Genomic DNA, 20661 nt, shown 5'->3' on the forward strand with positions numbered 1-20661 from the left:
CTTCTTTCAGCAAAAGTGTAAAACTTTTGCAAATTTCAGGATCACTGTCCACCTCCACTTCAAGTGGAAAATCCTCGGCCGGTAAAACATTAAGAAATTTTGGGTCTCCATCAAAATTGATTTTATGATCTTTTAAGAATTGGAATCCTAATATACAGTCATAACTCATGTGTGGAATCACGTCAAATGTACAATTGATATACTCCTTTTTCTTAATTTTGATGTTACAGATTAATTCTTCCGTGACTTTGGTAAGATTAGATTGAATAGCATTGTTAACTGAATATGATTTTAGTTTTTCTTGAGCTGGGAAATGTGCATTTAAAACAGATTTGTTAATAAAATTATTTGTAGCACCACTGTCTAGGAGACAGTTATTCAGTGTCATAGAAAAGATTTTATCATTGTGAAGGTCATAATTGATTAGTTGAATGGTTATTATAGGCAACATTTGTTAGTTATTGACTGTCTAGATTTCTTACAGTTTTGTTCGGCACTCGGGGCTTTTGTGCCCAACCTTTAGGCACCGCCGACAGACGATCTGCTCTTTTCGCTGTTTCGTGGATTCAGAACGTTGTGGTCCGCTCTTATCTTTTTCTGCTTCTTCCTTCTGCCTTTTTCGACATTCTGCTTTCACATGCCCGACTAAACCACAATACCAACAAGTGCGGGGTTTCTTTTGCGCTTGTCGTTTTTCTTGGGCAAAATTATTAACCTCTATTGTTTTTATGTTTTTCATGTCAATTATAGTCTGGGCCATCGCTAGGATCTCATTCACGTCTTTGCTCTTTTCAGTTAGTGCGATAAAGGCTGCCTCGCGAGTAACAAATGCGGGTAGCTTCTTTTTCAGGTAAGAAAGTGTAATTTTATCTAGAACCTTTGCCTCAGTATCCGGTCCTAGAAGATTTTCTACAAGCCCTCTTAGCGAAAAGAAAAAGGTTCTAACCGCTTGATCAGGACTGTAATTTAAGCGCTCAATTTGCCTTTCTTTCTCGCTTTCGGAAATCGCGAAAGTACCCAATAAAATATTTTTAAACTCGGCAAATGTTTTAACTTTTGGATGGTTGGCCAATTCCTCTATCGCTTTTGCTTGAAGTTGCGGGTTAAGCTCACCCAAAAGACAACCGATGACTCGATCTAGATTTGACACTCCTAGGTATTTAAGCAAAGTCATGCTATTATCTAACCACCGAGAGAGGTCTTGTGATTCATCATATGGGTGGAGCTTTATTTTTGAAAATGGCTTTTCGTTTCGCGAAAGATTGTTGATTTCAACTGTAGGGGTTGGCCTTGGTGAGAAAATCTTCTCTTGGTCAGGTATTTCAGAAGAGTTTGGTGTTGGCTCAGACCTTTGTTGGCCCTGCTGATAATCGGGCTCTGGCTGGTCAAATTCAAATTTCACTCGCCTTGACCTTGGTGGGTATGACGTATGCGAAACTCTAGGTTCAGATGGTAAACTTGAAATTACCGTGATTGGTGGGTTGCCTGGTATGAAAGACTGATTTGTTATCACTGGGCCTGGTGAAGTGGGCCCTGGCATTCCTTGAGCTACAGTTGTCCCACCTGGTAATACTGGAGCCGTCATTAAATCGCATATGTAGAATTTCGAAATTGGCTCAGCAAGCTCATCTGTAGCGATGGCTTTTAATCCGCTTTTAGCCTTTGATTCTGGGAGCCCTTGAAATATGCACTTTTAATGAATGAATCATTAGTCTCTGGCATGCCGTAAGATATTAACATGTCCATAGGATTCTTTTACTTTAGTGAAAAAGTTATCGGTTGAACTTAGACTTAAGTAGAGGTTTGCATCTAGTTTTACAATTTTTGCGGGGAAAATGAACACTTTATTACCCTTGTAGCAAAGCACAAATGAGACAGCGTTACCCCTTTCCGTAAATCTAGAAAGTATGTCCTCTTTTGAGGGGTTCCCAACAAGGATATCTTTGTCTAAAATATCTGCCCAATCGGAGAGCTTTGCCTTTGTTGTCGAAAGACTTATTTTGAGGTCGATGAGGCTTATACCTTTCCCCATCTTTCTGTTGTTTTGCAAATTTACCTTTGCTTGTTTTTCTCTGCTGTGACACTCACACTCGTCAGTTTGGTCCACGGACTCAGTCACCAATAATGGGACTAGTATTCTGCGACTAAAGATTAAAGACTAAAGTTTATCTCTCTAGCTGCTCTCTAGAATCTCTAAGCTTGTCTTTATTCAAATCTCTAGTTGCAATTTCGGGGGTGATTTCAGGAGACGAGGTTTTAGGCGAATGTGTCGTTTTATTTCAGATTCAGAAGAGGTGAGCGTTGAGCTCTGGAGATAAGAGGAAACAGAGAGTAACACTTTTCAAGGCTTGAGCAGTTATGTTTGAAAGTATCTACTCGCTAGAGTATAGTCCCTATAGTGTAGTTATATTTTTTCCGAGAAAAATGAAGTGAAGTGAAGTTACTTTTTTAAAGTTGATCACTTTAACTTCAAAGTTAACTTTATTGAAGTTGAAATGAAGTGATTCGGAACTCTGATCTTGACTATCTCTTTCTATTAACTATTTCATTGTTTTTCTTTCAAAAAGTTCTAGTAAGAAGAAGTGGGAAAAACGACCCAAAAAGTGATGGATTTGAATTTAACAACTATCCGGCCTTAAAAGCATTTAAATTTTATAACCCCGGTATTTTCTTCTGAGAGACAAGGTTGTTCTTGGTCGTTAATTATGATTCAAAATTGAAATCAGACTTTTGACTTTTGAGAAAAACGGAACAATAAAAGAATAAGAAGAAAACAACATAAAAATTCAAGCCTGGCTCTTGAAAATCAATGAAGAATCGATTTTTCGCGGAGCAGTGGTTCTTTGGCATTATGGGCAACTTCCTGTTAATGAAGCGGAATCGACCGGAAGCTCCGCGCATAAAGCTCAATTGGCGCGGCGGGTTGCTAAGGGCACCTAAAAACTTCTTCAAGAATGAAAACTGCTTTTGTCAGATAGATTCAAGAGGGCCCAATCGACACAAAACCGGACGTCCCGCTGAGTGACGATGCTAACTTTTTTGGAAAACAGCCATTTTTATCGAAAAATTTAAAAATATCTTCAATATTGTAACAGTTAGTCTACCGAGTATTTCATTCAATTGCCCCGAGAAAATCATCGCCATATATGGCGACTTTTGAAAATCCACTTATGGCGCCCTTGTTCAAGCAGATCTGGCTAAGCCAAGTGAGGACTTTCTCTCTTTGCAATAACTAGGGAACGAAGATCTTACTTAGTCGTATTTACTAGAAATTTTATTTTTCACTCGATATTTTATTTTTTGCCGTGGCATTCGCGGTTGTTATGATAACGTTTTTCCTTGTGGTATGAAGCAAGCAAATACAAAAAGAGCAAAAAAACAGCAGAAAATTCCAAAACAAATCCAACCAATTACTTTTCCAAAGGTCTTCAAGCCGGACTTTTTAGTCGTTGTGGTCGTTGTTGTCATAGTTTCAGTAGTTGATGGGAATCTTATTTCTGCTAAATCATCAAGTTCTTTCTTCTGCTGCAAAAGTACTGCAATCTGCTCTGCCAGCAAATCTGACTCCTGTTTGGCCTCCGCTGCAAGTTTCTTTTCGAGCTGTTCTTTGTGGTAGCGCAAAACTTCAATCTCATCTTCTTTTGCCTTAAATTATCAAGTCTTACTTCGATCAAGAAGTAATTGTCTAACCAAAAGTTCCGCCTCTTGTTCAAATAATTGAATTTGTGTTTCTTTTTCGGTTTCTGGCTCAACTGGTTGTGATTCCTAGAATTGTTAAAGCGAGGTTATTTTTTTTATAATTATTACCGGGTTTCCTTGGAGAATGCTTATTATCTTTTGTTTTACTTTCTCTTGCTTATCTTCTTGGGCTTTTTGTTCATCAAGTTTTTCAAAGCAGCTATTCTTGATTGCTTTCATGTCTTTCCTTGATTTTTGGATAGAATTATATAAAAAAATATTAAAATGATAAAGCCAATTACAAAGGTGCTAACCATACTAAGGCACATTTTAGGTTTTTGCTAATCGATTCTATCCTCATTCCTGCATTCTGATATACATCGTCTGTCCGAGATTCCAGAGCACTCCTCCAAACACTCATTCAAATATCTCTTCGCTTCTTTCTTGCATACTTTTTTGGCTTTACCGATTTCGGCAGAAAGGAGCACAGGGAGAATAAAAAGAGAGAATTTCATAATTTTGAAGAATGCTGATATTCTCAACAAATTTCGTGCCCAGCAAAAAGGCAATATTTGCATTTCAGACAAAATTACCGCTATTCAATTATTTAAAGTTTGCTTTCTCTTCCAAAGTATGTTTGCTACAAAAAAGGCGAATGCTAAGGGACTTGACTTTTTATGTTTTTTCTTTAAATTTAGATAAATTATTGTAGAAAAAGTTCTATCTATCCATTTGTCTTATTGTATGCCCCTGGGCTCGGCAACCTGAGAAATAAACCTGAAAGATCTGAGAGATCAAACATGAAAAAACGAACCCGCGAAGCGGCTTCGCAATAATTTAAAAATTAGATTGGATATAAATATTGCGAAGCCGCTTTACGGCTTCGATAAAACAAAGCCGCTACGCGGCTTTTAATTTTGGATCTTTCAGACCCTGACTCAGGTTTTCTACCGGTACTCAGGTTGCCGAGCCTAGGTATGCCCCCATGATAAATCCTTTTACGAAGATGATAAGTTCAAGTACCAAGCGGTCGCCTTTTCTTGATTCTTGGGCTAATCACTTAACCAAAATTGGTCGCGATATCAACCCCTTAAAGATGGTCGCTTCGGAATTCTAGCGGCGGTTTCGGAGAAGGTAGATATTTTTGCAACATTCGTGAGACTCGCCAATTCACGCAATTTTAATAAGTTTTCTCATTGCACCTCTTGGTGTGGGTAATTTTACGCCAAACACGCGCAACGGGTTAATTTTTCAGATTTTTGGGAAATTTGAGAAAAAATATTTTTCATTTTTCTTTTGTTTTTTTCGACGATTTTGAACTCATTATATCAAAAATGAACTGAAAAAATTATTAAACATCCACAAAAAATAGAGCCATAGAGCATTTATGGTTTTTGAAAAAGTCTGGAAAGCCGCCAAAATGAAGTCCATTTTTCGCCAAGATTAATGCACCTGCATCTATCCCTGATAAAACCCCCTTCTTCTCGTTTTTCTCCTTTTTCATTTGAATTCTATATCAGCAGGTGATAAATGGGTGAATCTCCTTCTCCAATTTAAATTTTAAATCCGTCTTTTAACATAGCCAAAAATCTCCAAAGCTCATTTCATGCAATTAAGGATTATGGATTTCAAAATTTCGCGGAAACGGATGTTTATGATGAAAATTTTCGGTTGAATAATCGGGTTGTTGTAAGTTTGGGATTCCAAAATTGAAAATAACTCGCTAAATTTGTTAAGTGAATAAGCTAAGAGCAGGGTTGAAGGGTCTAAAAAGCAAACAGGTGCCATCTTAGGGGTGGCACTTGAATTATAAAGTGATACTTGGAGCAGATGAAAATTTTTTCGAAAGATATTTTCGGGTCGAAATATCGCCAGCTCCTTATATTTCAGTTGAACATCTTTTGAAGCCAGAAGTTCAAAAACTCCGCTTGTTATCCGAAAACATTAATCCAGTTATCGGAAGGGCTGTCCGAATCGCTCGTTTTGCGCAAAAAGGTCTTTGTGTTTTGGGTCGGCAGGTTCGCCTCAATTTCGGCGTCAAATCGAATTATGTAAACGCGCAACAGAAAAAAACGCCACAGCTTTCAGACGGAAATAGCACCTTTGACAGCGGTTCTAAACCCAACATAACAAGAACAAGAACGGTTTGGATGTTAGAAAGTGGCTTTTTTGTCAGAGGGTTGATGCAATTGTCCACAGCTGTCTTGAAGGAGCCAAAGTTGTGAAGATTGCAGTTTTTGAACCCATGCCACTTTTTGGATGGGAAAGTGCTTTAATATCTTTATTTTCGCGCTTATAAGATTATCAATTGCTGGCTGCAGTTCTGTCAAAAAATCTCGTATTACCAAAACACTTGCATTTTCGTCAGTAAAAGCGCTGCGTGCCTAAGAGCGCGTTAAAGATATTGCGCCGGACGCGCTCTATTGATGTTTCTGTTGCCGAAATCCAAGGCATAAAAGAACACCTTTGTTGGCACAACAGGAATATGGAAAAAAAAAGACAACTCAAAGGAAGTTTTTTTGAAGAGTTTGAGCCACCTTGGGCTAGAATAACTTTCTTAGGAAATGGATTTGGTCGATCAAAGAGGGGGATTTATATTCTGATCTTTGCTTTGAAAAATTTTACTTCTGTAATTATCAACTTGAATAAATTAAGAGGATACCCCTTATTATTTTGTTTTACCCATGATTTCGACAAATTTTTCGACGAAAATTCGACAAAAAATCGACAAAATATTTTCGACAAAAAATCGACAAAACTTTCGACAAATTTTGCGTTGAAATTCTGAACCAATCAGAAGCCTTGATTCGGCAAATCTGCCAATCAGAAGCTGAGTTGCCGCCCGCGCAAAATTTATCAAAATTTTTGTCAGTTCCAGACGCCATCCCTTTTCTGGAACTCTTTTTTTATCTGAGGACTCGGCGACCTGTGTAAAAAACCTGAGTCAGGGTATGAAAATGCTTCGTTTCTAAAAAAGCTTTATCATACCCTGACTCAGGTTTTTAACACAGGTTGCCGAGCCCAGAAGTTCTTTCTATCGAATAGCTAATAAAATACTTATCCATAAATTAAGGGCGACAGAGCGACATTTATAATTCATTCTGAAAATGATAAATCTCCATAGTCGATGGACCCTGGACCTCGCCTTCTTTGTTTTTGTTTTTTCTCCCTTCGTCGGTGATTAGAAGATGGGGGAGGAGAAGGTTTAGAGCTGCGCTCAGCACATGTTCGACACGAAAAATAAGGGTCAATAGCAAAACAATAGAGCTTCAGCCCTTGTCTTCGATAATTAAGATAAAATCAATCTGAAAATGAGCGCAAACCAAGCTACTTGACATGAAAATTTTTCGGCGACTAGAAATTTAAAAATTCGAGCTTGATGGATAATCGCGCGCCGGAAATGGTCAAATTTGACAGTTCGAGAGTTAATAAGTGCTCTGTTACGGGGATGGCGGATTCTTTGGAGATCAGCCAAATTCAAAATCGGACGAGAAAAAAAAATAATATTTTTTTAAAATTAAAAAAATATTTTTTTTAGAAATTTGAAAAATTTTTAACTTTTTTTGAAAAATTTTTTATTATTTTTTTGAAAAAAAAAATTTTTTTCTCATTTTTTATGAAAAATTTTTTTTTCATCTAATTTTTTTTTCTGCTTCTTATTTTTTTTCTATTGAAGCCACTCCAGTTGCGGAAACGCAAACTATGCAAATCCCTTCTCCCTTATCAGTTCAAAACTAGCGGCTTATCCAGGCATCGTTGGGAGAAAGGAAGCCTCTCTCAAGTGAGCGAGTTAAATGTCCATAAAAAGCAAGCTAGTTCTAGCTCTGCGATAAAGCCTCTATCTCGGCAATAGAGCAGCGTGTTGAGAATGTAAGATAAGAGGAATTAAGTTCTTTTATTATTTGGTGCAGCGTCTTGATCCGTTGTTGATTTCGATCAGCAAATTTGGCTTTTTTAGAAGTCGATTTTTCGATTTTCTTTTTCATTTTTTGATTTTCAATTTCGAGTCCTCTAAAAACTCGTAATCCGTCTTCGCCAGGCAGTGCCGTCAACAAACAGAATCGCGTCCCTCTATTTGGATTTCACGCGGCGGTTCCGACCTGCTCCTGACCCCGGAGCACGAAACGGTGTTGTCTCCCAACAAGCTGCGGTTTCGCTTAAAACGCGCAAGTCTTGACTCTTGTGTTGATCGAAATCATGGTCTTGCGAAAATCAAGGCGTCAACAAATCAATTTACGCTAATTGACTAAAACAAGCTTACTAATTGGGCCGCAGAATTACGAAGAGTCTGAAAATTGCAAATCACGTGAACGGGGTGTCCTAACTGTGATTACACTCTCAACGAAAAGGCTCATTATCGACCGTTAGCACCTTAGGAACTTCGAATTTCGATAATGAGAAATTCCAAAGCCCCTTTTTCTGAAAGACCAAAAAGGCTGGAATAGACATAAAATACGACAAAAATCGATTTTTAGTGGCAAAATTTGAATAAAATAATTTCATTGGTCGAAAATTTGACCAAAAAAAAGGACCGAAAATATTCGATTTTTTATGAAAATTTTCCTTGAAAATCAATTTTTCAACAAGTTCTACTTTGAAGATAAGTTTTAATGAAATTTGGGTACTGAATTTTTGCGTTCTGGTTGTGCAACGTGAAGGGCTAGAAGAGGTTTCGACTTGGCGACTCATTCGATTTACATAAGTGGACGACACGGGATTTTCATGCCGACTCACGTCAGCCTCAGAAGGATGACGAGAGTGAGGGCAGATCAGAGTTGACGCTCATCGAGTGTTATCCGCTTCAAAATTAAATGCTCCCGTGGGTTCTGAAACAATCTTTTGACATAAAATTATTTATTGAAATCAAGGAAGAGAACGCATCGGAAATCAGAAAAAATGAAAATCTAGATTTGAAAAAGAAGAAATATTCAACATGTTTTTGCTTCTGAAGAGTCGTTTCTCGTTGTCGGCATCAGAGTATTCCGCGGTGTTTCTAGAGAAAAAAATATAACAGGTTGAGAAAAAGTTATAATGAGACCTTCTTGTGATGATCGTGGAGCCATGCTTCTGCTCGGAAGAATATGAAATTGTCCTTTCTTATCGAAAAAGATAAGCGTTTTTTTCGCCAGTTCTTAGCCTTGCTTGGGTTGATCCAAGACAAATTACCGAACCAGGCAACCCATCAGCCACACAAAAATTATCCCTCGTTTTTCAAGGGCTTTAAACTGCTTTTAACTTTTACGAGTTCAAGTTCTCTCAACAAATTTGACGCTAAAAGTTTTCTCCGAATTTTAACTCGCACCTGATAATTGGTTAGCTAGAGCATATCTTACTGTATATTCTATACAGTAGTTCTTGTAAGTCTTTTGGAGAAAAGACCATTAAACTACTCTAGCTACATCAAAAAAAGCTACTGACGGGTCGCCGGAGCGAGAAAAAATAACGAACAACTGTAGTTGTATGTAATTCACAACTCAGTGCCTAGGGTTAAATAAAGCTAAGATTTCTCGAATTCGATGGCGGGTCTCTTTTTATCAACGCTTTTTGTCTAACGTATTTCGCTTCGTAACGATTCATTTTTTAGATTGATAACGCTAGTTCCTAATGAGAATTGGGCTAGCTTATCCAGCGCGGGCTTTTTTGATGTTGACGGAGAATCGATGTTGATGATGTCTAATTTGAGCTTTGTAATCGTTGTTAAGAGGGTTAAATTACCGGGTGGAGGATCAGGACTTTTGTCATCTTTTCTCGTTTCGTCAGACCCTTATTTTCCTATCAAGATTGCTTGTTTTATAAGGTGCTTACCGAAACTCTCCTCAGAGTTATTTGATCCAGCATCAGTTCTATCAGAAGTCGTTGATGATGTTGGAGTCGAAATTTCGTCTGAACTATCAATTGAAGAAGATGTATTAATGACTCACCGGAATTATTCTGCGGTGGGGAGTTGGAGCTATTCGAATTGCTCGAATTCGTTGATGAAGGCGAAGACACCGAGTTTGGGGTTGACGCGTTCAGACTGAAGAAAACATAGAGGAAAATAAGAAAATGGAAAAACCTGGCGACTTGCTTAGCAAGCTTATGCTGATGAAGCATTTTTTGTATTCTCAATGTTTCTCGTCCAATTGCTTAATAGTTGATCATCAAACTAATATTCATTTTATTTGATACCGAAAATGTGATGATGCTCCATCATCTGATCATTAACCACCATTTTCTTCGCTTCAGTTGATTTTTCAAGGAAGTCATCTATGATTTCATTGTAACCAATAAAAAGAGTCGAAAAACTTACCAAGGAAATTGCAAGCTTTGGAAGAATTAAAGAGCATCGAATTTGGAGGAATGTTTTTTCCTGAAGCTTTCTGATTTTGGCTCAATTTTTCATCAAAATTTACAAAAACATATTCTTCATTTTTGAGCCCAAGATAAAAGTTCAGGAGTTTCTTTCTTATGTAAGAGTTGAATGCAACTGCTTCCTTTGCTTCCTTTATGTATCCCACTAGAAGTTCACGATAAAAGAGCCGTTTTAATGAGTCTTACAGGTTTTCATGCGTCTTTTTCTCTGCATTTCCGGGCAGCCTCGTTGTTTTTCATCCTTTTGACTTCTTTGTCTGTTTCAAGAGCGATTCTCTTGTTTGGCTTCTTGACCTGAATTCGATTCTAAGTAAGTCGTTTTCTTGATTTATATAAAGGCGTACCAAATAGAGCGTAAAAAACGCTTTGATTCATTTTTAATTGCGTCAGTAAAGATCAATTTGAGTTATTCTCTCTCTACTTACATCCGGTTTTTTGCTTCTTTTTGAAGGACAAATCGGTTTCTTCCAAATATCCACATCTTGTCCGTTTTGGATTGTCTGGCCGACCACCTGATTTGCCGATTTCTCAATTGCAGCCATTTATAAATTCAGTCGATTGATAAAAACTTGAATATCATGGTTGTCATAAAAATATTATTGAAGCGTGGTGGTATCGAGATGGTTAACTATTGAAAGCGAGTTTACGCCTGGTTAATCACTAATTCCACTGCAGCGCCAATCGTAAGGCACTTGTGGAACTTTCGCCTTATGTAAGGAATTGCAATATGTAACAAGCGCCCCATGAACGAGAAAATTGCACAGCTTGCGAAAGGGGCTAGATATGAAGAATCGGATTTCCTGTCAGTGTTTTCTTTCATTTTTAACATAGTAACTCCCTTATTTTTTCTGCTCAAAAATCATTTCAGGCAATTATCTATTTCCTCTGGAAACCAAAAATAAAGATTTTTTGAGCTTTTGAGGTGCGACAATGCAAATCGGGCACCTCCGATTGTCGCCATTATGACCATTTTAGGAAAGTCAGCAATCTTTGACGAGAAATTCCTTGACTTTGAAATCCGAAATTTCGGCTTCCATAGATATTTGAAAAAGGTCTTAATTTTTTCTTTTCAAAATGAAACAAGGGTGTAACTTTTTTATATTTGGGACAAAAATATGAATGAAAATCCCAATTCTTGGTATCTACCTCCTTAAGGAACCCCCGTCAACGATTTTCCTCAAATAATGGAAAATTTCAAAAATGCCATATTTTGGCTTCTAAGTGTTCCTGGAAGATCAATTTATCATAAAAACTTGTTGGGAGCACCTTTTGACCAAGAAAAATCTGAAATTTTGCAAAATTTGGACTTTTTCGTCATTTTTCCTCAAAAAGTCCGATTTTCAAACGCGATTTTGAGGGTGTTAGAGTCGAGATAGACCCCGAAAAAATGAAGCCTCAAAATCGTTTTTTGACCCGTAGAATCCAATTCTGGGGTCAAAATTTTGAAATTCCGAAAATAAATTTTTCGAAAATTGTTGACGGGGGGGTCCTTAAGTCTTTATCCGATTTTTTTATTATTTTTATTAAGATTAATTGCCTTTCAACTAAAAAAATTTTTATAGAAGCTCAAAGAATATAAAATGTGGAAAAAAGGATTTTTATGAGACAATTATGTTTATTTTCGAATCAGAATTTAAGAAGAAGTTTCGTCTTCAAATTCATTAAAGACTGAACTGTTTTAATTGTGAATTTTGATTCTTTTTCGTCGCAGCGAGAAGTGTATTGAGTTGCCCATACTTCCAAGTTGTCGAAAATTTCAATTGTGTAGTCTTCGATTTTTTCCGCAGTCGATAGTCTTGAAAAATTATAATTAAAAAATTGATGAAAGTGATTGAATAATCGAAAGATTAATCGACTTACTTTATTTCAGCTAAATGAGAGAAAAGACAATTATCTTGTTTTTTCTTGAATTCGTTCTTCATTTGTCTCCTTTTTTGTTCAAGAGCTTGAATGGTTTTTTTCTGGAATCGTTTATTTCGTTTCGCTCTTTTGAAGACATTAATGTTCTCAATTTTTTCGACATAAGCATCGACTAAAGAATCGAGTTGAATATCGGGATGGACGGATCCTGAACAGCAAAATCGCATTTGATCATTCTCGATCTCGTAGTCGGCTAGATTGCTTTCCTCGAAAAAGCTTTGAGCAAAAAGAAACGAGTTCAATTGAAAAGAGTCGTCGACTTGCTGAGCCGCGAAAGCTTGACAAATGTCGAAACGAAAATTCGCGTCATCCAAAAGAATGTTCCTTTTCTTTTCAACAAGATCGAATCCTTCAAAATAGGGGGTATAAAAGGGCCCTCCTTCTGCATTTTCAAAAATTCTGCCGTCTTCGGGTCTTTCTGCGTCATCGTCGCAGCTGAAAAAGCCGAAAGAATCAATTCCTTCTTCCGAAAAAGGTGGACAGCAAAGACGAACGTCGCATTTGCCGAAATGTTCACAGCTATCATTTTCCATTTCTTTATAACATTTAACACATTTAATTTTAAAATCGATATTATGAGAAAATTTTTTGTAGACTGTTTCCTATAAAAGTTGAATTTTCCGGTTCATAAGGAACGCCGTTGAAAATAGAAGATCGAAGGACGAAATCATCGTGATTGGCCATGATTCGAAAGCCGGTGCAAATATCTTTTCTTTATCGAATTTCATTAAAAACTTAGACGAACGAAATCTTTTAATTCTATCATTTCTAACACATAAATTGATCGATTGCAAAAGTAAAAGACAATATTTTTTCTGCTATTTAAGCGTCGACTCAAATGGAAATTATTGAAAAATGAAATCCGTTCTCTTATTCCATCAAGTTTAAAAACATGATTTACATTCCCGTCGGCGTATGTTGGAACAGATATCCATTCCGTGGTGAAAGCTTCCCATGGTTGAGTCGAATAGGTTAATTTTTCCGAGTTGCACTAAATACGTTATTTATTTATTATTATGTTATTTATTTTTATTTATGTTATTTATTTTTAATACATTATTTTGAGCATAAGCGTAATAGAAAGGTGAATCAGCGATTCAGCATCACAAATAAATCTTTAACTTCCAATATTAATGCCTTGATCAAGCGTTAAAATTGCCCGTTAGTTCTCGACTACTGTCTTTCTACTGAGAAAAGCAACTTTAAATTTTGTCTAAAAACATAAGTGAAAATTTGTCGAGCTTTCTTAATATTTTTACCTGTGCAGAGGCGCCTTGAAAGAAAAAAGGAATGAAAACAAACATCTTGCTTGAAATTCGCCTTTTTCTTTCCTCTTTTAAAATGAGAACTCAGGCGTCGCGGAGCATTTCTGCCGCGGCGCTCATGAACTGCAATCTTGCAAGAAAAATTGCTTGGATAGCGCTATTGAGACCGAAAGGTTCAACTTCTGATATAAATTCGTCAAATTTTGTTGGCCAATTCAAACGATGAAGTTTCTCATTTACCTCTTTTTCGCTGCTGCGCAAGCTTGCAATCATAATTCAAGACCAGAACCGAAGAAAAACCATGCAAGGATATGAAATTAAAATGTCCAGGCAATACCGGTAAGATCTTAAAATAAACAAAAAATAATTTCAAAAGGTAAAATTCCCTCAATATACATTTGCATTGCTGAAACGGGAGGAGCTCGAAATTTTTCTGCATGCAGAACTATTCTCAGTCGGAGTCCAAAATAAGAAACTCTTTTTGCTCCAAAATTTTCGAAAAAGTCCCTTAAATTGGGTCATCAAAGCAAAAATATGTCGCTGCCAAATTTTTCGAAGTATATTTTTAGCGGAAAAATAAGCTTAATTTATTGTTTTTGTGGTTTTGAAGACATTTTTGAAAGAGGAAAACATATTCTGAAAGGCGAATGACTTCCGTTTGCCGCATAACTGCTTGAAATCAAGGTTATTGATACCTTTTATTAGCAATCAACAAACAGAAAAAGCTTACTTATCTCAGAAAGTCCCTTAAATTCGATTTTTTTCTGCCGCTGATTTTCGGTATTTTGAGCAAAAAAGTCCCTTATCTTGGTGTCCCTTATTTTGGACTCTGACTGTACATAAAAAAAAAGAAAAAATCTGATAAGAGAGGAACAATTTTGCGCTTTGCAGAAATATTCTGCCGAATGCAGAACAATTCTGCAAAAGTAAATTATTCTGCAAAAACAGATTTATTCTTCACAAACGCAGTACTACTCTGCTTAGTCATGAAAAAGATCATCATTTAAAGACAAAGCTTCAGTGTCTGAGAGCACGCTGCGGGCCTACGGCCTTTGCGCGCAAATTCTAGAAGGAAATTCATTTCTGAAGGTGGCCACTTTCTCTTCTTTCGGGCCTTAGCTGAAAATGGTTAGTGCGCAATCTTATTCAAGCAAACCATAAGCCCGTAGCTCAACTGAACTGTTTAAGATCTGGTGGCTCATGCCATTTACTAAATTCTAATAAGCAGCCGCCTCTGTTCAGCTTGAGAGGTGCCAAATTTTTTTATTTTTAAATTTATTTTGTAGATAAATACGCTTATGTCAAACGGACCCGAAAAGGCGACAAATGCATTGTTGACGATTGGAAGGATCTGACTAGAACGGACTCGACGAATGTTATTGACAAATAGTAAGTTAAACTTAAAATAAAAATTCAGTTCTTTTTCCGAAGTTCTGACAATGACGCTTTCCGATTTTTCAAGTTTTAGGGCAGACTCAGGTTTAATGGCTCATCTTAAATGGGCATGATTAGGAGCTTTTATAGGAGCACTCGCTCACAAGTCTCGCTCAAGGTCCTACTCAATTTCTGAGCTACAGCTTTAACTCGACTTTTAATGCTTGTACTCGCTCTAAAGCTTGATTAAGCGAGCCTTGATAGACATTAGATTTGCGTCGTTGTAATCATTCATTATATGCGAAAAATTTCTATGATCAAAATAGTATGTCAAAAATGACATGATATCAATGACATTCGAAAAAAGGGGCCAATTCGCACATGCGTTAAAAGTAACATAAAATTTAGTTGCAAAGATTCAACACCACTTTCGGACAAATGTTGGGACCACATTTTGCCGAACAAAACAAGACCCTGCTCAATTCCGACAGAAGTTCACGAGTTCAAGCAGATATTCAAGAACGATCTATTGGGTATTTGCCCTGAATATGTCATCGACAAGGTTGCACGAGTTTTGAAGAGGGTTAATGAAGAGGTCATCATTAAAACATGTCATTTGCAACCGTCTTGTTTAATTCATGACAGATGTTTTTTAATCGTCGACAATCATCCAGATGAAGGTAGGTTACATGTATTTCTGTCTGGTTGGCAGACAGCTTGTTTGAATTTGCATAAATTTGAAGAGTCTTAAAACATCCGGATTTTAAGAAGAAGGGTTTACCTATATAAGTTCTGCGCGACTTTTTAACGCATGAACGCACGAAATTTTTTCCTGCTGAACGCATATTCTGCGCAGAACCTTTAGAGCGCTCTAGCGACGATTGTGGTCGAGATTGGAATAAATCAAAGCTATGAAAATGAAGCTCAGACACTTGCAAACAAGCCCATAATAGTTCTTAATACTAACCCTAACCCGAACCTCGCGAAAGATAGTGATTTCTAAAATTACCTGAAAATTAACCAGTTTTTTCCATTTCTTTTTCTGTTTCATTAATCTCAAGAACAAATGCAGAAAAAAGTTTTGTTGTAAAGCTTAAAAGCATGATACGAAAAAATCGGAAATTTTCTTTCTTAAGCCAAATTTTTATTCTGACGTTAAAAATTTTTTTTTGATACCAGATTCGAATTCCTCATCGAAAAAGGGCTCCTAAAGTGGGGTTCCATTTAAAATTTTCGTCAAGCAAAGTATGAGGTATCGAGCTTCAAAGGGGCTCTGCGAAGAAATCAGCGCAATATGCGTTCAAGCGTTAAGAATTTTTTTTTCAATAAATTTCTTTCTTTGTAGGGTACTCACATGCCAAATGTAACACTGACCAAAAAAACAATATGATGACGATTGCAACTCAAAGAAAAAACGAAGATTGGAATAATCGTTATTGTCCTGCCGTTGTTAATTTCCTCTACATTGCCCTTAATGCTGCCGAGTAAGAGCTCACGATCTTTATGGGACTCGATATTAAATTGCATTTTAGTGGATGCAAATTCTTGGATTTTAAATGTTTCGGCGAACAAATCGGAGAATCCCTCGTCACAGGATCGTGGTGGCAACATGGTTCTGCTATTTACGCTGCAAAACCTGTATGGAATATTCTCGTTGAGGAATTAGATTTAAAATTTTATCATCTCTTGAATCCTTTAATCATCTTCGATTACCTTAAATGTATCCTTTCTGGTTCACTTGTCGTTGTACTTGATAATCTCGATTATGGTGAATGGAACGGACCATGCAAGGACTAGTAAAACTCCTTTCTGAAAAAAAAATAAAAGAAATACTATTTTTATCATTTATTCTATTGTTTTTTTTTCGCAGATGAACAAATTGCAAAATTTATATATGTTCATAAATGAATAAAATATGTTGATTGTCTTATTATCGAAGCATTTAAATTTTAACGATCTAAGCAGGGATCTAAATTTTTGTCGAAAATCAATTGCGATTGCGATGCGATTGCGACGCAGAATACTCCGCAAATTGCGATGCGATTGCGATTTTTTTCGCGAATTGCGAATTTTTCTCGAATTGAGATTTTGTCATTATTTTCGGAATTTTAGCGTAAAAAAATTAATTTTCAAGGAATTACAAAAGAATTTTTGAAGTCAGGCTTTCAATTCAGCTTTTGGAACATAGATAATAGGCTCTCAGTCAAAGAAAACCCATGTAAGAATAACAAGGGAGCGTTTTGATAAGACCGAAATTCGCAAAAAAATCGCAATTTGCGAACCATTAGCAAAAACTGAGCTGCGATTGCGATGCGATTGCGATTTGATCGAAAACATTTTTGCGATTGCGAATTTTCTGCGAAATTTCGCATTGCAATCGCAAAATATTCGCTTACTGCGATTTTTGCGAAAAAAGTTAGATCCCTGGATCTAAGTGTGTATAACTTAAAAAATCCATTAAAAACCAAAAAAAATTGCAACTTACAAGTTAAAATAATGAGTTTAACCCCAAGACATTCCTAGAAGGCCTCATATTTCATTTTTCGAATTTTCTATTTATTGACCAAAACGTTGACGGGAGGAGGATTCTTTATTTTATTGTGAAACAAATGTTTGGAAATAATTTTCAAGATAACCATCGCGAAAAATTATTTGAACTTTAAGGACCCCCTCCCTTCACCTATAAAGGGAATCCCGGGGTTATGCCGAAAACCCCGGGATTCGGAGGCTGGTCAATGACCACTGGCCATTTTCGACGACTCTAGAACGCCCCAATAAGGATAGGATTTGTTTTTGTGGTCTCTAGCCTAACCCTAACTTAGTTTTAAACTAATATAACTTTAAATAATATAACTAATAAACTTTATAATTTAAAGAAAGACCCCCCGCCGTTAACAAATTAATTCGAAAAATCGAAAATATCACGACAGCCATATTTTGGCTTCTGAGTGTGCCTAAAAGTTCAATACATCATTAAAACTTGTTCGGACCATTTTTTGACCAACGAAAATCTTAAATTTCAGCAAAATTCGGTTTTTTTTTTCGTCATTTTTCGTCCAAAAGTCAGTTTTCAAACGCGATTTTGAGGGTATTAGAGTCGAGATAGACCCCCAAAAAATGAAGCCTCAAAATCGTTTTATGACCTGTAGAATCCATAATTTTCATAATAAGGTCAAAATGAGATTCCGAAAACAGATTTTTCAAAAATTGTTGATTAGTTATCCCGGGGATTACCCTAACCCTTTTTTGAGAATATTTTTGTTTTAAAATTTTAAATATATAACACTGAAGCGTTTCTAGAACACTTCGGATTTGACCTTTCGAATCCCTGGGATTGGGAGGACACCCGAGTTTCTTCCATTTCATTCATTTTTGGTAACTTGTCTGGGATTGATACTAGGTTCACAATTGAGTTTAGGTTTCGGGCTGTGTTTAAGTTTGGGTTAAGGAGGTAGTCCCTGCTTTTTGTGATTTCGGCAGTTTTTGAACAGCGCTCAGACAAATTTGAGCTGAAGTTGAAGAACAAAAACCATATGAATAGAAAGCTCGAACCCTGTTCTAAAGTTGCCAGTTCCCAAAAGATATTTTTCTTGACCGCTTGAGGAGCTAGAGTGCGATATTCTTACTCAAACCGAGCAAAATCGCCATTTTTGCCTATTTTCAAACACGCGTAAAACCGTAAAAATATTGAAATAAATTTAAACTTCATATATTTTTAGGAAGCTTATTCCTTCGTCTAAAGTTGCCACCCAACAAAATTCAGAAACTCAAAAAATCCATAATGTAAGACCTTCGATTAAAAGTTGGGTCTCAAAATTTGAAAATCGGAGTTTTCGAAGTAAGATAACTCTATTAAAACCCTTATATCAGTACTAATTCTTCGTCCGATTTTTTTTAAATTAGACTGTCTTGTAGAAAATCGTCGGGTCTACAACTCCTGTTGTTCAGATTTTTGTTTTAAGCTTGCATTAATTTTATATCGTAATTTGAAAGGAGTGCTACTCTTTCTCGCGCCTCTCCGCTGCATATTTCTCGCGCCGCGCTTGGTTTGAAGCTAGATTGGTTCTCGCGCTAAGCCGAAATGAAAATTCTGAAAAACAGGAATTGTAGAGCTGACAATTCTCTACAAGACAGTCTAATTTTCAAAAAATTTGGATGAGAAAATTCGGAGAAAATGTCATGGAAGGTTGCAATTAGCCTGGGTACGGTTGTTTTGAAGTCTGAAATAACATGTTCTAGAGATTTTTTAGGAAAATGGAGGCGCAAAGGTAGCGAAAGTTGGCCACTTTCAAAAATGAGTACCCAGGCTAATTGCATACTTCCAATGTCATTTGTAGGAGACTGGCGGTTTTCACATTGTTCCTCTTTGACAATTGTTACCATTTTCGATCAGTTTATAGAAGAGAGTTTAAGGATCCCGAATCTGTTTAAATCTTGGAAAAATCTCGATCCGTTCAGATTTTATGGCCTCGTTAGAAATAGGTTCTTGCGGAGCGCGGATCGAGCGAGCGGCGCCGCGCCGATGTATACCATTACCCTTAAGGGGTGATCGAAATATCACTTGTGCATATTGTCTGCATATGAATTGTATATTTTGGAAATAACAGATCCTGCCGAATTTGTCTAAAATCATGTGATAAAAATTTTAGGGGGCGTTGAAGGGGGCGAAATTAACAAAATTATAAAAAATTAAGATCCTGGGAGAATATGGCTCTTGGCAGATTATTATTTTAGATCGAAAGTTTTATAAAAGACACCTTATTTTTCAGAGAGATTTACGAAAACCTATAGGCCCGGAATAAAAATCATAAAAATAAAGTGAAGAAAAAAACAAGTTTAAAAAAAATCAGCAGGTTGTATGACTATCGCATGCTATTTTTTCTTTTCAAGATATTCACGGAATTGACAATACTATGACGGCCTTTTGAAAGAGTGCGCTAGCTGGCGCTGTCCTGCCATATCCCGTGTCTTCGATTTTGCAATCAGTCACAAGAGAAAAAAGAGATCGTTCGGGGCTAAGTTAACAAAGCTAAGATTATGAGTTGCGGCTTGCCTAAAGATATAGTCATTACTTAAATAAAAGTCTAAGATAGTCTGTAGATAAGAGAAACTTCTTTAAATCTGCTGGTAGTTACTAATCTGAGGAAAACAAAAATTAAAGACCCTCAAGCCAGTCCACTTTTGGTTAAATTCATAATTTTTTTTCGATTTTTGGTAGCCGAGGTGACGAATAAAACTTTTCATTATATAATTGTTGGGATATTTATTAAAATTTCTGAGAACACCGGCCTACAAAATGCCAATTTCGCACGTTTTTCGAGAATATCTTTAATTTGCCAGAAAAAAGTTAAACAAGAGCTCACTCACTGTTTCACAAAAATTTTGCCTTTTGAAGACAGACCCAAATCCGATTGATTGGATATTTATCTTCTATTCAAGCTGAGGGTTCGCCATTAAATATCGATCAGACAAAGATATGCTTCTAAAAAAAAAAAGTCAAACATTAAAAAATTCATCATATTTTGTGCAGAATTATTCAAAAGATAGAGTTAATCACAGCCCCGCGAAATGCAATTTTCGCAAACATTTTTTCGGGTCTTCAACTAAGGTTGAACTTTCACTCTCATAGTTAATAAAGGAAACTGAAGAGTTCTCATAAATTAGGGACTATTTCAAAAAATCATTTCGTAAAGAAGAAATTATGAACGATTGAAAATTTGAAAAATCGAAAGATGCACCTCCTGAGGTGCATTTGGCGGGGCAGGGTTAAAGGCTTTTATAATTTATCTAAATGTTAACAAAGGTTAATCAAGGAGGGTTTTTCCAATATTTCGAAAAAATCGTTGAGGAGGTCTTTTATAGAAAATTATAGAGAAAATAGTCTGGGACTTACCTAGCTCACAATTTGAGCAAGCAGTCTTCTATGTCCAAATAAATTTTAAATGACAGTGACAACCCAGTATTAGGCTGCAATTTTGATGTTTAATCCTCCAGCACAGATCAATATTGGCAATATCGGTTATTTAGCTTTAATTCTGAGCGTCCCAGAAATTCTCAAATCTCTTTGTTCAAG

At 36.5% G+C, this 20661-nt stretch overlaps 2 protein-coding genes across 2 annotated transcripts; both read right to left on the reverse strand.

Annotated features, from left to right (window-relative positions):
* Positions 1 to 3290: 3290 nt before the first annotated feature.
* LOC145699870 (uncharacterized) lies at positions 3291 to 3926 on the reverse strand. Its single transcript, XM_081777122.1, has 3 exons — positions 3808 to 3926; positions 3691 to 3765; positions 3291 to 3645 (listed from the first exon to the last, which is right to left on the reverse strand). The coding sequence occupies exons 1-3, from the start codon at positions 3916 to 3918 to the stop codon at positions 3322 to 3324; spliced, it is 510 nt and encodes a 169-aa protein (XP_081633248.1). The 5' UTR covers positions 3919 to 3926; the 3' UTR covers positions 3291 to 3321.
* A 4614-nt stretch (positions 3927 to 8540) lies between these two features.
* Positions 8541 to 10757, reverse strand: LOC145698826 (uncharacterized). Its single transcript, XM_081776045.1, has 10 exons — positions 10455 to 10757; positions 10216 to 10323; positions 9968 to 10174; positions 9847 to 9924; positions 9734 to 9803; positions 9600 to 9694; positions 9484 to 9561; positions 9394 to 9441; positions 8717 to 9351; positions 8541 to 8671 (listed from the first exon to the last, which is right to left on the reverse strand). The coding sequence occupies exons 2-9, from the start codon at positions 10241 to 10243 to the stop codon at positions 9227 to 9229; spliced, it is 729 nt and encodes a 242-aa protein (XP_081632171.1). The 5' UTR covers positions 10244 to 10323; positions 10455 to 10757; the 3' UTR covers positions 8541 to 8671; positions 8717 to 9226.
* Positions 10758 to 20661: the final 9904 nt, after the last annotated feature.

This window comes from Oikopleura dioica, chromosome 2 (assembly GCF_907165135.1).
Source record: "Oikopleura dioica chromosome 2, OKI2018_I68_1.0, whole genome shotgun sequence".
NCBI classification, from domain to species: domain Eukaryota; kingdom Metazoa; phylum Chordata; class Appendicularia; order Copelata; family Oikopleuridae; genus Oikopleura; species Oikopleura dioica.